At 49.3% G+C, this 12,484-nt stretch overlaps 2 protein-coding genes across 2 annotated transcripts; one reads left to right on the top strand and one right to left on the bottom strand.

The window, feature by feature from the left end:
• Window positions 1–1,701: 1,701 nt before the first annotated feature.
• On the bottom strand, window positions 1,702–2,874 carry LOC130349365 (circumsporozoite protein-like). The gene is made up of 2 exons (XM_056554835.1): window positions 2,623–2,874; window positions 1,702–2,338 (listed from the first exon to the last, which is right to left on the bottom strand). The coding sequence occupies exons 1-2, from the start codon at window positions 2,872–2,874 to the stop codon at window positions 1,853–1,855; spliced, it is 738 nt and encodes a 245-aa protein (XP_056410810.1). The 3' UTR covers window positions 1,702–1,852.
• A 2,028-nt stretch (window positions 2,875–4,902) lies between these two features.
• RBM42 (RNA binding motif protein 42) lies at window positions 4,903–10,247 on the top strand (the record flags this gene model as incomplete). Its single annotated transcript, XM_056554826.1, has 4 exons — window positions 4,903–5,030; window positions 9,708–9,837; window positions 9,912–9,999; window positions 10,159–10,247. Coding segments are annotated over exons 1-4 (363 nt in total), but the record flags the coding sequence as incomplete, so codon positions are not given.
• Between the last annotated feature and the right edge of the window lie 2,237 nt (window positions 10,248–12,484).

Below are 12,484 nucleotides of genomic sequence, written 5' to 3'. Positions count from 1 at the left end.
AAGCGGGGCCGTAAAGATCTCTTTATGAGGATTAAGCCCTTTCTTTTTACGAGTCGGCAGGTGATCTTTGGAGGGGACTTCAATAATGTCACGAGGTCCCAAGATAGGAGAGGCTCCAATAGTCCGCTGACTTGCGATAGTGTGGCGCTGATTAGCATAGCTAGAGAAGCTCGCCTAGAGGATGCCCACATCCGGAGCCCCTCGGGCCACGCGGGTTTCACCTATCATCAAGGTAGTCGCAGGTCTAGGATAGATAGGTTTTATTTAAAGGAGGAAGCCGTCTCTTCTGCAGTGTCCATGGTTGAGGTGGAGTTCTCCGATCACTGTATGATTTTGTTTTCCCTGAATGTTTCAGAAACCCCCCGGATGGGAAAAGGTTATTGGAAGCTGAATTCGTCCCTCCTGGAGGAAGCGGAGATAAGACAGTCCTTTGAGGATTTTCTTCAGAGTCAGGTACCTTTACTGGGCCTATGTAGTAGTAAGTCAGAGTGGTGGGAGATATTCCACACGGCCTTAGCGGGTGTATATAAGGTGATACGTAACACACCGCGCGCTCAAGAAACCACCGGGATGAACCTGTCACACTGACTGACCTGGAGCCCATACACCGGCAGTGAAAATCCACATGGAGGAACATAATCTCTTTATAGCGGTGTTCCTCGACCACAGCACCTCCAGCTGTTGCACAACTACAACTCCCAGCATGCCTGGACAGCCAACGGCTCATAGTTAGTACGGTCGAAAAAAGACATATGTCCATCAAGTTCAACCAGGGAATTAGGGTTATGAATGAACAGAATAAAACTGTATGAAAAGATGGAGGTCACAAAATCCAACAGCACGGAGAGGGTGATAGACTCGCGTCCGTCCTCCCGCCACCTAATACTTTATATCTCTGGTATTTATTATTATATTATTATTTTTTTATCAGCTCAGGAGGGGCCCAGGGTCGCCTATGGTCAGTGTGCACATTACTGCGCAGGTTCATCCTCACCACCCGATCCTGGTGCAGGTTCCTCATCAGCCGAACCGGTCACAGGTTCCTTCTCAGAAGATCCCAGGGGAGGCTCCTCATCTGCCGATCCCGGCGCAGGTTCCTCATCAACTGATCCCTGCGCAGGTTCCTCTTCAGTCGATCCTAGAGCAGGTTCCTCTTCAGCCGATCCCTGCGCACGTTCCTCTTCAGCCAATCCTGGAGCAGGTTCCTCTTCAGATGATCCCTGCACAGGTGCCTCATCAGCCGAAACCGGAACAGGTTCTTCATCTGCCGATCCCGGCGCTGGTTCCTCACCAGCCGATCCCGATGCAGGTTCCTCATCTGCCCATCACGGCGCAGATTCCTCATCACACAATCCAGGCCCAGGTTCCTCATCAACCGATCCCTCGCAGGTTCCTCTTCAGCCGATCCCTGTGCAGGTTCCTCTTCAGCCGATCCCTGTGCAGGTTCCTCTTCAGCCAATCATAGAGCAGGTTCCTCTTCAGTCAATCCCTGTGCAGGTTCCTCATCAGCCAAACCTGGAAAAGGTTTCTCATCAGCCGATCCCGGCGCAGGTTCCTCATCAGCCGATCCCGGTACAGGTTCCTCATCAGCCGAACCTAGAGCAGGTTCCTCTTCAGCCGAACCTAGAGCAGGTTCCTCTCCAGACAATCCCTGCACAGGTTCCTCTTCAGCTGATCCTAGAGCAGGTTCCTCTTCAGCCAATCCCGGGGCAGGTTCCTCTTCAGATGATCTCGGGGCAGGTTCCTCTTCAGCCGATCCTGGAGCAGGTTCCTCTTCAGATGATCCCTGCACAGGTTCCTCATCAGCCGAACCCGGAACAGGTTTCTCATCAGCCGATCCCTGCGCAGGTTCCTACTCAGCCGATCCCAGGGCAGGTTCCTCATCAGCCGATCCCAGGGCAGGTTCCTCATCAGCCGATCCCTGCGCAGGTTCCTCATCAGCCGATCCCTGCGCAGGTTCCTCATCAGCCGATCCCTGCGCAGGTTCCTCTTCAGCCGATTCTAGAGCAGGTTCCTCTTTAGCCGATCCCTGCGCAGGTTCCTCTTCAGCCGAACCTAGAGCAGGTTCCTCTTCAGCCGAACCTAGAGCAGGTTCCTCTTCAGCCGAACCTAGAGCAGGTTCCTCTTCAGCCAATCCCTGCACAGGTTCCTCTTCAGCTGATCCTAGAGCAGGTTCCTCTTCAGCCAATCCCGGGGCAGGTTCCTCTTCAGATGATCTCGGGGCAGGTTCCTCTTCAGCCAATCCTGGAGCAGGTTCCTCTTCAGATGATCCCTGCACAGGTTCCTCATCAGCCGAACCCGGAACAGGTTTCTCATCAGCCGATCCCTGCGCAGGTTCCTACTCAGCCGATCCCAGGGCAGGTTTCTCATCAGCCGATCCCAAGGCAGGTTCCTCATCAGCCGATCCCTGCGCAGGTTCCTCATCAGCCGATCCCTGCGCAGGTTCCTCTTCAGCCGATCCTAGAGCAGGTTCCTCTTTAGCCGATCCCTGCGCAGGTTCCTCTTCAGCCGATCCTAGAGCAGGTTCCTCTTTAGCCGATCTCTACGCAGGTTCCTCTTCAGCTGATCCTAGAGCAGGTTCCTCTTCAGCCGATCCTGGCACAGGTTCCTCATCAGCTGAACCCAGTGGAGGTTCCTCATCAGCCGAGCCCTGTGCAGGTTCCTCATCAGCCGAGCCCTGTGCAGGTTCCTCATCAGCCAAGCCCTGTGCAGGTTCCTCATCAGCCAATCCCGGCGCAGGTTCCTCTTTAGCCGATCCCGGCGAAGGTTCCTCTTCAGCCGATCCCTGCGTAGGTTTCTCATCAGCCGATCCCTGTGCAGGTTCCTCTTCAGCTGATCCCTGCGAAAGTTCCTCTTCAGCCAATCATAGAGCATGTTCCTCTTCAGCCAATCCCTGTGCAGGTTCCTCATCAGCCGATCCTAGAGCAGCTTTCTCATCAACCGATCCCTGCGCAGGTTCCTCTTCAGCTGATCCTAGAGCACGGTCCTCTTCAGCCAATCCTGGCGCAGATTCCTTATCAGCCGAACCCAGTGGAGGTTCCTCATCAGCCGAGTCCTGTGCTGGTTCCTCATCAGCCGAGCCCTGTGCAGGTTCCTCATCAGCCGAGCCCTGCGCAGGTTTCTCATCAGCCGATCCCTGCGCAGGTTCCTCTTCAGCCGATCCCTGTGTAGGTTCCTCTTCAGCTGATCCCGGGGCAGGTTCCTCTTCAGCTGATCCCTGTGCAGGTTCCTCCTCAGCCGATCCCGGCGAAGGTTCCTCTTCAGCCGATCCCGGTGAAAGTTCCTCTTCAGCCGATCCCTGCGCAGCTTTCTCATCAGCCGATCCCTGCGCAGGTTCCTCTTCAGCCGATCCCGGGGCAGGTTCCTCTTCAGCCGATCCCTGTGTAGGTTCCTCTTCAGCGGATCCCGGGTCAGGTTCCTCTTCAGCTGATCCCTGTGCAGGTTCCTCCTCAGCCGATCCCGGGGCAGGTTCCTCTTCAGCCGATCCCGGGACAGGTTCCTCTTCAGCCGATCCCGGGGCAGGTTCCTCATTAGCCGATCCCGGGGCAGGTTCCTCTTCAGCCGGTCCCGGGGCAGGTTCCTCTTCAGCCGATCCCCGGGCAGGTTCCTCTTCAGCCGATCCCCGGGCAGGTTCCTCTTCAGACGATCCCCGGGCAGGTTCCTCTTCAGACGATCCCCGGGCAGGTTCCTCTTCAGACGATCCCCGGGCAGGTTCCTCTTCAGCCGATCCCGTTGCAGGTTCCTTTTCAGACGATCCCGGGGCAGGTTCCTCATTAGCCGATCCCGGGGCAGGTTCCTCTTCTGCCTATCCCGGGGCAGGTTCCTCTTCAGCCGATCCCGGGGCAGGTTCCTCTTCAGCCGATCCCGGGGCAGGTTCCTCTTCAGCCGATCCCGGGGCAGGTTCCTCTTCAGCCGATCCCGGGACAGGTTCCTCTTCAGCCGATCCCGGGACAGGTTCCTCATTAGCCGATCCCGGGGCAGGTTCCTCTTCAGCCGGTCCCGGGGCAGGTTCCTCTTCAGCCGGTCCCGGGGCAGGTTCCTCTTCAGCCGGTCCCGGGGCAGGTTCCTCTTCAGACGATCCCCGGGCAGGTTCCTCTTCAGACGATCCCCGGGCAGGTTCCTCTTCAGACGATCCCCGGGCAGGTTCCTCTTCAGACGATCCCCGGGCAGGTTCCTCTTCAGACGATCCCCGGGCAGGTTCCTCTTCAGACGATCCCCGGGCAGGTTCCTCTTCAGACGATCCCCGGGCAGGTTCCTCTTCAGCCGATCCCGTTGCAGGTTCCTCATTAGCCGATCCCGGGGCAGGTTCATCATCAGCCGATCCTGGTGCAGGTTCCTCTTCAGCCGATCCCGGGGCAGGTTCCTCTTCAGCCGGGGCAGGTTCCTCTTCAGACGATCCCGGGGCAGGTTCCTCATCAGCCGATCCCGTTGCAGGTTCCTCTTCAGCCTATCCCAGACGTTTCTGAGACTCGCACCTTCAAGACACGAATGGTGATGTGAACATGGCCATACATGAAATAAAGAGGAGACATGGCCTGGTCTACGAGGGGTTGATCCAGCTCTTCTGATCCCCAGGGTCCTCACTAATCCTGGGGACAGTCTGGGCATCGCTGGATCCGTTTTCCCCACACATGGCGCTGTCACCACAATACAGGAGACTAATAGCAGGTGGGGTTACCCTGATGTCTCTGAGGGCCCCTGAATCCCCATCACTTTATCAGCTGGGGCCCCTGTACTATAAATTACATTGCTCGCGCTCACAGGTGTTCTTGTTGCCTAGTAACCAACCAAGCAAAGCAGCCAACCCTTCTGCCCTACACCAAAATGGCAGCTCTCCTCATACGTCACGAGGCACGCTAACCCCGCCCACCCGGAAGCGGAAGTGAGGCAGAATCCGTGCGCCGTTGTGGAGCCTGTGTGTATCGAGAAACGGAGCGCGGACCGGCAGCTGCTCGGAGCCTGAGAGACGGCAACATGGCGGGGAAGAGCGGAGAGGAGAAGCTGAAGGAGATGGAGGCGGAGATGGCGCTGTACGTGACTTATAATGGAGGGGTCCTATATAGTCCTGATCACTTATAATGGGGGGGTCCTATATAGTCCTGATCACTTATAATGGTGGGGTCCTATATAGTCCTGATCACTTATAATGGGGGGGTCCTATATAGTCCTGATCACTTATAATGGTGGGGTCCTATATAGTCCTGATCACTTATAATGGGGGGGTCCTATATAGTCCTGATCACTTATAATGGTGGGGTCCTATATAGTCCTGATCACTTATAATGGGGGGGTCCTATATACAGTCCTGATCACTTATAATGGTGGGGTCCTATATAGTCCTGATCACTTAAAATGGTGGGGTCCTATATAGTCCTGATCACTTATAATGGGGGGGTCCTATATACAGTCCTGATCACTTATAATGGTGGGGTCCTATATAGTCCTGATCACTTATAATGGTGGGGTCCTATATAGTCCTGATCACTTATAATGGTGGGGTCCTATATAGTCCTGATCACTTATAATGGTGGGGTCCTATATACAGTCCTGATCACTTATAATGGGGGGGTCCTATATAGCCCTGATCACTTATAATGGTGGGGTCCGCTATATAGTCCTGATCACTTATAATGGTGGGGTCCTCTATATAGTCCTGATCACTTATAATGGTGGTGTCCTCTATAGTCCTGATCACTTATAATGGGGGGTCCTATATAGTCCTGATCACTTATAATGGGGGGGTCCTATATAGTCCTGATCACTTATAATGGTGGTGTCCTCTATAGTCCTGATCACTTATAATGGGGGGTCCTATATAGTCCTGATCACTTATAATGGGGGGGGTCCTATATAGTCCTGATCACTTATAATGGTGGGGTCCGCTATATAGTCCTGATCACTTATAATGGTGGGGTCCTCTATATAGTCCTGATCACTTATAATGGGGGGGTCCTATATAGTCCTGATCACTTATATTGGTGGGGTCCTCTATAGTCCTGATCACTTATAATGGTGGGGTCCTCTATATAGTCCTGATCACTTATAATGGGGGGGTCCTATATAGTCCTGATCACTTATAATGGTGGGGTCCTATATAGTCCTGATCACTTATAATGGGGGGGTCCTATATACAGTCCTGATCACTTATAATGGGGGGGTCCTATATAGTCCTGATCACTTATAATGGTGGGGTCCGCTATATAGTCCTGATCACTTATAATGGTGGGGTCCTCTATATAGTCCTGATCACTTATAATGGTGGTGTCCTCTATAGTCCTGATCACTTATAATGGTGGTGTCCTCTATAGTCCTGATCACTTATAATGGTGGGGTCCTATATAGTCCTGATCACTTATAATGGTGGGGTCCTATATAGTCCTGATCACTTATAATGGTGGGGTCCTATATAGTCCTGATCACTTATAATGGGGGGGTCCTATATAGTCCTGATCACTTAAAATGGTGGGGTCCGCTATATAGTCCTGATCACTTATAATGGTGGGGTCCTCTATATAGTCCTGATCACTTATAATGGTGGGGTCCTCTATATAGTCCTGATCACTTATAATGGTGGGGTTCTCTATAGTCCTGATCACTTATAATGGGGGGGTCCTCTATATAGTCCTGATCACTTATAATGGTGGGGTCCTCTATGCAGTCCTGATCACTTATAATGGTGGTGTCCTCTATAGTCCTGATCACTTATAATGGGGGGTCCTATATACAGTCCTGATCACTTATAATGGTGGGGTCCTCTATAGTCCTGATCACTTATAATGGTGGGGGTCCTCTATAGTCCTGATCACTTATGATGGTGGGGTCCTATATAGTCCTGATCACTTATAATGGTGGGGTCCTATATAGTCCTGATCACTTATAATGGTGGGGTCCTATATAGTCCTGATCACTTATAATGGTGGGGTCCTCTATATAGTCCTGATCACTTATAATGGTGGGGTCCTCTATATAGTCCTGATCACTTATAATGGTGGGATCCTATATAGTCCTGATCACTTATAATGGTGGGGTCCTATATAGTCCTGATCACTTATAATGGTGGGGTCCTATATAGTCCTGATCACTTATAATGGTGGGGTCCTATATAGTCCTGATCACTTATAATGGTGGGGTCCTATATAGTCCTGATCACTTATATTGGTGGGGTCCTATATAGTCCTGATCACTTATAATGGGGGGGTCCTCTCTACAGTCCTGATCACTTATAATGGTGGGGTCCTCTATATAGTCCTGATCACTTATAATGGTGGGGTCCTATACAGTCCTGATCATTTATAATGGTGGGGTCCTATATAGTCCTGATCACATATAATGGTGGGGTCCTATACAGTCCTGATCACTTATAATGGTGGGGTCCTATATAGTCCTGATCACTTATAATGGTGGGGTCCTCTATATAGTCCTGATCACTTATAATGGTGGGGTCCTATACAGTCCTGATCACTTATAATGGTGGGGTCCTATATAGTCCTGATCACTTATAATGGTGGGGTCCTATACAGTCCTGATCACTTATAATGGTGGGGTCCTATATAGTCCTGATCACTTATAATGGTGGGGTCCTCTATACAGTCCTGATCACTTATAATGGTGGGGTCCTATATAGTCCTGATCACTTATAATGGTGGGTCCTATATAGTCCTGATCACTTATAATGGTGGGGTCCTATTTAGTCCTGATCACTTATAATGGTGGGGTCCTATATAGTCCTTATCACTTATAATGGGGGGGTCCTATACAGTCCTGATCACTTATAATGGTGGGGTCCTCTATATAGTCCTGATCACTTATAATGGTGGGGTCCTATATAGTCCTGATCACTTATAATGGTGGGGTCCTATATACAGTCCTGATCACTTATAATGGTGGGGTTCTCTGTACGGTCCTGATCACTTATAATGGGGGGGTCCTATACGGTCCTGATCACTTATAATGGTGGGGTCCTATATAGTCCTGATCACTTATAATGGTGGGGTCCTCTATAGTCCTGATCACTTATAATGGTGGGGTCCTCTATAGTCCTGATCACTTATAATGGTGGGGTCCTCTGTACGGTCCTGATCACTTATAATGGTGGGGTCCTCTATATAGTCCTGATCACTTATAATGGTGGGGTCCTCTATATAGTCCTGATCACTTATAATGGTGGGGTCCTATATAGTCCTGATCACTTTTAATGGTGGGGTCCTCTATAGTCCTGATCACTTATAATGGTGGGGTCCTCTATAGTCCTGATCACTTATAATGGTGGGGTCCTCTGTACGGTCCTGATCACTTATAATGGTGGGGTCCTCTATATAGTCCTGATCACTTATAATGGTGGGGTCCTCTATATAGTCCTGATCACTTATAATGGTGGGGTCCTATATAGTCCTGATCACTTATAATGGTGGTGTCCTCTATAGTCCTGATCACTTATAATGGTGGGTCCTATATAGTCCTGATCACTTTTAATGGTGGGGTCCTATATAGTCCTGATCACTTATATTGGTGGGGTCCTATATAGTCCTGATCACTTATAATGGTGGGGTCCTATATAGTCCTGATCACTTATAATGGTGGGGTCCTATATAGTCCTGATCACTTATATTGGTGGGGTCCTATACAGTCCTGATCACTTATAATGGTGGGGTCCTATATAGTCCTGATCACTTATAATGGTGGGGTCCTATATAGTCCTGATCACTTATATTGGTGGGGTCCTCTATAGTCCTGATCACTTATAATGGTGGGGTCCTCTATATAGTCCTGATCACTTATAATGGTGGGGTCCTATATAGTCCTGATCACTTATAATGGTGGGGTCCTCTATAGTCCTGATCACTTTTAATGGTGGGGTCCTCTATAGTCCTGATCACTTATAATGGTGGGGTCCTATATAGTCCTGATCACTTATAATGGTGGGGTCCTCTATAGTCCTGATCACTTATAATGGTGGGGTCCTATATACAGTTCTGATCACTTATAATGGTGGGGTCCTATATAGTCCTGATCACTTATAATGGTGGGGTCCTAAATAGTCCTGATCACTTATAATGGTGGGGTCCTATATACAGTCCTGATCACTTATAATGGTGGGGTCCTATATACAGTTCTGATCCCTTATAATGGTGGGGTCCTATATAGTCCTGATCACTTATAATGGTGGGGGTCCTATATACAGTTCTGATCACTTATAATGGGGGGGGGGTTCTCTATAGTCCTGATCACTTATAATGGTGGGGTCCTATATACAGTCCTGATCACTTACAATGGGGGGGGGGGTTCTCTATAGTCCTGATCACTTATAATGGTTGGGTCCTCTATATAGTCCTGATCACTTATAATGGTGGGGTCCTATATACAGTCCTGATCACTTATAATGGGGGGTCCTATATACAGTCCTGATCACTTATAATGGGGGGGGGGGGGGGTTCTCTATAGTCCTGATCACTTATAATGGTGGGGTCCTATATACAGTCCTGATCACTTATAATGGGGGGGGGGGGGTTCTCTATAGTCCTGATCACTTATAATGGTTGGGTCCTATATACAGTCCTGATCACTTATAATGGTGGGGTCCTATATACAGTCCTGATCACTTATAATGGTGGGGTCCTATATACAGTCCTGATCACTTATAATGGGGGGTCCTATATACAGTCCTGATCACTTATAATGATGTGATAACTTCTGACTTTGTTTTGCAGGTTTGAGCAGGAGGTTCTGGGGGCCCCTGTGGCCCTTCCCTCTGGAGACCCCGTTCCTCTGCCTGTCCCATTGGCCATCCCTGCCGTTCCCATGATACGTCCCATTATAGCCACGAACACCTACAGTCAGGTGAGACTGAGGACAGGGCCGGGGACTGACGACCACCTCGCCTCCACCATCTGATGACTCTTCCCTCCCTACAGGTGCAGCAGAGTCTGGAGGCGCGAGCAGCCGCAGCAGCAGGTGTAGTGGCCCCCATAATGGTTCCCCCCGTACCGTTTGTTGGACCAGGTGAGGATAAAAGCTTTTGTTTATTCTTGGGTCCTGTCAGATCTTCTGTTATGTTGTAAAGTATTTTATATCATTTTATATCATTGTATTTTATATCATTGTATTTTATATCATTTTATATCATTGTATTTTATATCATTGTATTTTATATCATTTTAGATCATTGTATTATTGTATTTTGGATCATTGTATTTTGGATCATTGTATTTTGGTTCATTGTATTTTGGATCATTGTATTTTGGATCATTGTATTTTGGATCATTGTATCATTAATTGGTTTCATTAGAAAATGTTCAGTATTTCATATAGAAAAAGCCAAACAACTGCATAAGGCCGGGTTCACACCACGTTTTTGCCTGCAGTCGGGAAACCGCATACGGCCGAAAACGAAGCCGACCGGAGGCTCCAGTTCACTCCGGTCGGCTCATTTAAATACGGTTCCCGAATACGGCTGAGTGCGGGCGCCGCGATTAAGCCCCGCCCCCTCCTCCCAACCGTATACGGGAACCGTATTTAACAAAATGTGGTGTGACCCCAGCCTAACAGAGGTTATGACATTACTCTTGGGGTGTGGTTACACCACAATAACAATGAAGGGACTGTATATACAGAATATAACACAAGAGAGGACGGTATATACAGAATATAATGCAATAGAGGACCGTGCACTGTGTAGAGTAGACAACGCAATAGAGGACAGTGCACTGTGTAGAGTAGACAACGCAATAGAGGACAGTACACTGTGTAGAGTAGACAAAGGACAGTGCACTGTGTAGAGTAGACAACGCAATAGAGGACAGTGCACTGTGTAGAGTAGACAACGCAATAGAGGACAGTGCACTGTGTAGAGTAGACAACGCAATAGAGGACAGTGCACTGTGTAGAGTAGACAACGCAATAGAGGACAGTGCACTGTGTAGAGTAGACAACGCAATAGAGGACAGTGCACTCTGTAGAGTAGACAACGCAATAGAGGACAGTGCACTCTGTAGAGTAGACAACGCAATAGAGGACAGTGCACTCTGTAGAGTAGACAACGCAATAGAGGACAGTGCACACTGTAGAGTAGACAACGCAATAGAGGACAGTGCACTCTGTAGAGTAGACAACGCAATAGAGGACAGTGCACTCTGTAGAGTAGACAACGCAATAGAGGACAGTGCACTGTGTAGAGTAGACAACGCAATAGAGGACAGTGCACTGTGTAGAGTAGACAACGCAATAGAGGACAGTGCACTGTGTAGAGTAGACAACGCAATAGAGGACAGTGCACTCTGTAGAGTAGACAACGCAATAGAGGACAGTGCACTCTGTAGAGTAGACAACGCAATAGAGGACAGTGCACTCTGTAGAGTAGACAACGCAATAGAGGACAGTGCACACTGTAGAGTAGACAACGCAATAGAGGACAGTGCACTGTGTAGAGTAGACAACGCAATAGAGGACAGTGCACTGTGTAGAGTAGACAACGCAATAGAGGACAGTGCACTGTGTAGAGTAGACAACGCAATAGAGGACAGTGCACTGTGTAGAGTAGACAACGCAATAGAGGACAGTGCACTCTGTAGAGTAGACAACGCAATAGAGGACAGTGCACTCTGTAGAGTAGACAACGCAATAGAGGACAGTGCACTCTGTAGAGTAGACAACGCAATAGAGGACAGTGCACACTGTAGAGTAGACAACGCAATAGAGGACAGTGCACTCTGTAGAGTAGACAACGCAATAGAGGACAGTGCACACTGTAGAGTAGACAACGCAATAGAGGACAGTGCACTCTGTAGAGTAGACAACGCAATAGAGGACAGTGCACTCTGTAGAGTAGACAACGCAATAGAGGACAGTGCACTGTGTAGAGTAGACAACGCAATAGAGGACAGTGCACTGTGTAGAGTAGACAACGCAATAGAGGACAGTGCACTGTGTAGAGTAGACAACGCAATAGAGGACAGTGCACTGTGTAGAGTAGACAACGCAATAGAGGACAGTGCACTCTGTAGTGTAGACAACGCAATAGAGGACAGTGCACTCTGTAGTGTAGACAACGCAGCAGAGGACAGTACACTCTGTAGAGTAGACAACGCAATAGAGGACAGTGCACTGTGTAGAGTAGACAAAGGACAGTGCACTCTGTAGAGTAGACAACGCAATAGAGGACAGTGCACTGTGTAGAAGTAGACAACGCAATAGAGGACAGTGCACTGTGTAGAGTAGACAACGCAATAGAGGACAGTGCACTGTGTAGAGTAGACAACGCAATAGAGGACAGTGCACTGTGTAGAGTAGACAACGCAATAGAGGACAGTGCACTGTGTAGAGTAGACAACGCAATAGAGGACAGTGCACTGTGTAGAGTAGACAACGCAATAGAGGACAGTGCACTGTGTAGTGTAGACAACGCAATAGAGGACAGTGCACTGTGTAGAGTAGACAACGCAATAGAGGACAGTGCACTGTGTAGAGTAGACAACGCAATAGAGGACAG

Source organism: Hyla sarda, unplaced genomic scaffold (genome assembly GCF_029499605.1).
Source record: "Hyla sarda isolate aHylSar1 unplaced genomic scaffold, aHylSar1.hap1 scaffold_912, whole genome shotgun sequence".
Taxonomy (NCBI): Eukaryota; Metazoa; Chordata; class Amphibia; order Anura; family Hylidae; genus Hyla; species Hyla sarda.
The sequence above is the reverse complement of the archived record's forward strand: the minus strand, read 5'-3'. Positions and strand labels throughout refer to the sequence as shown.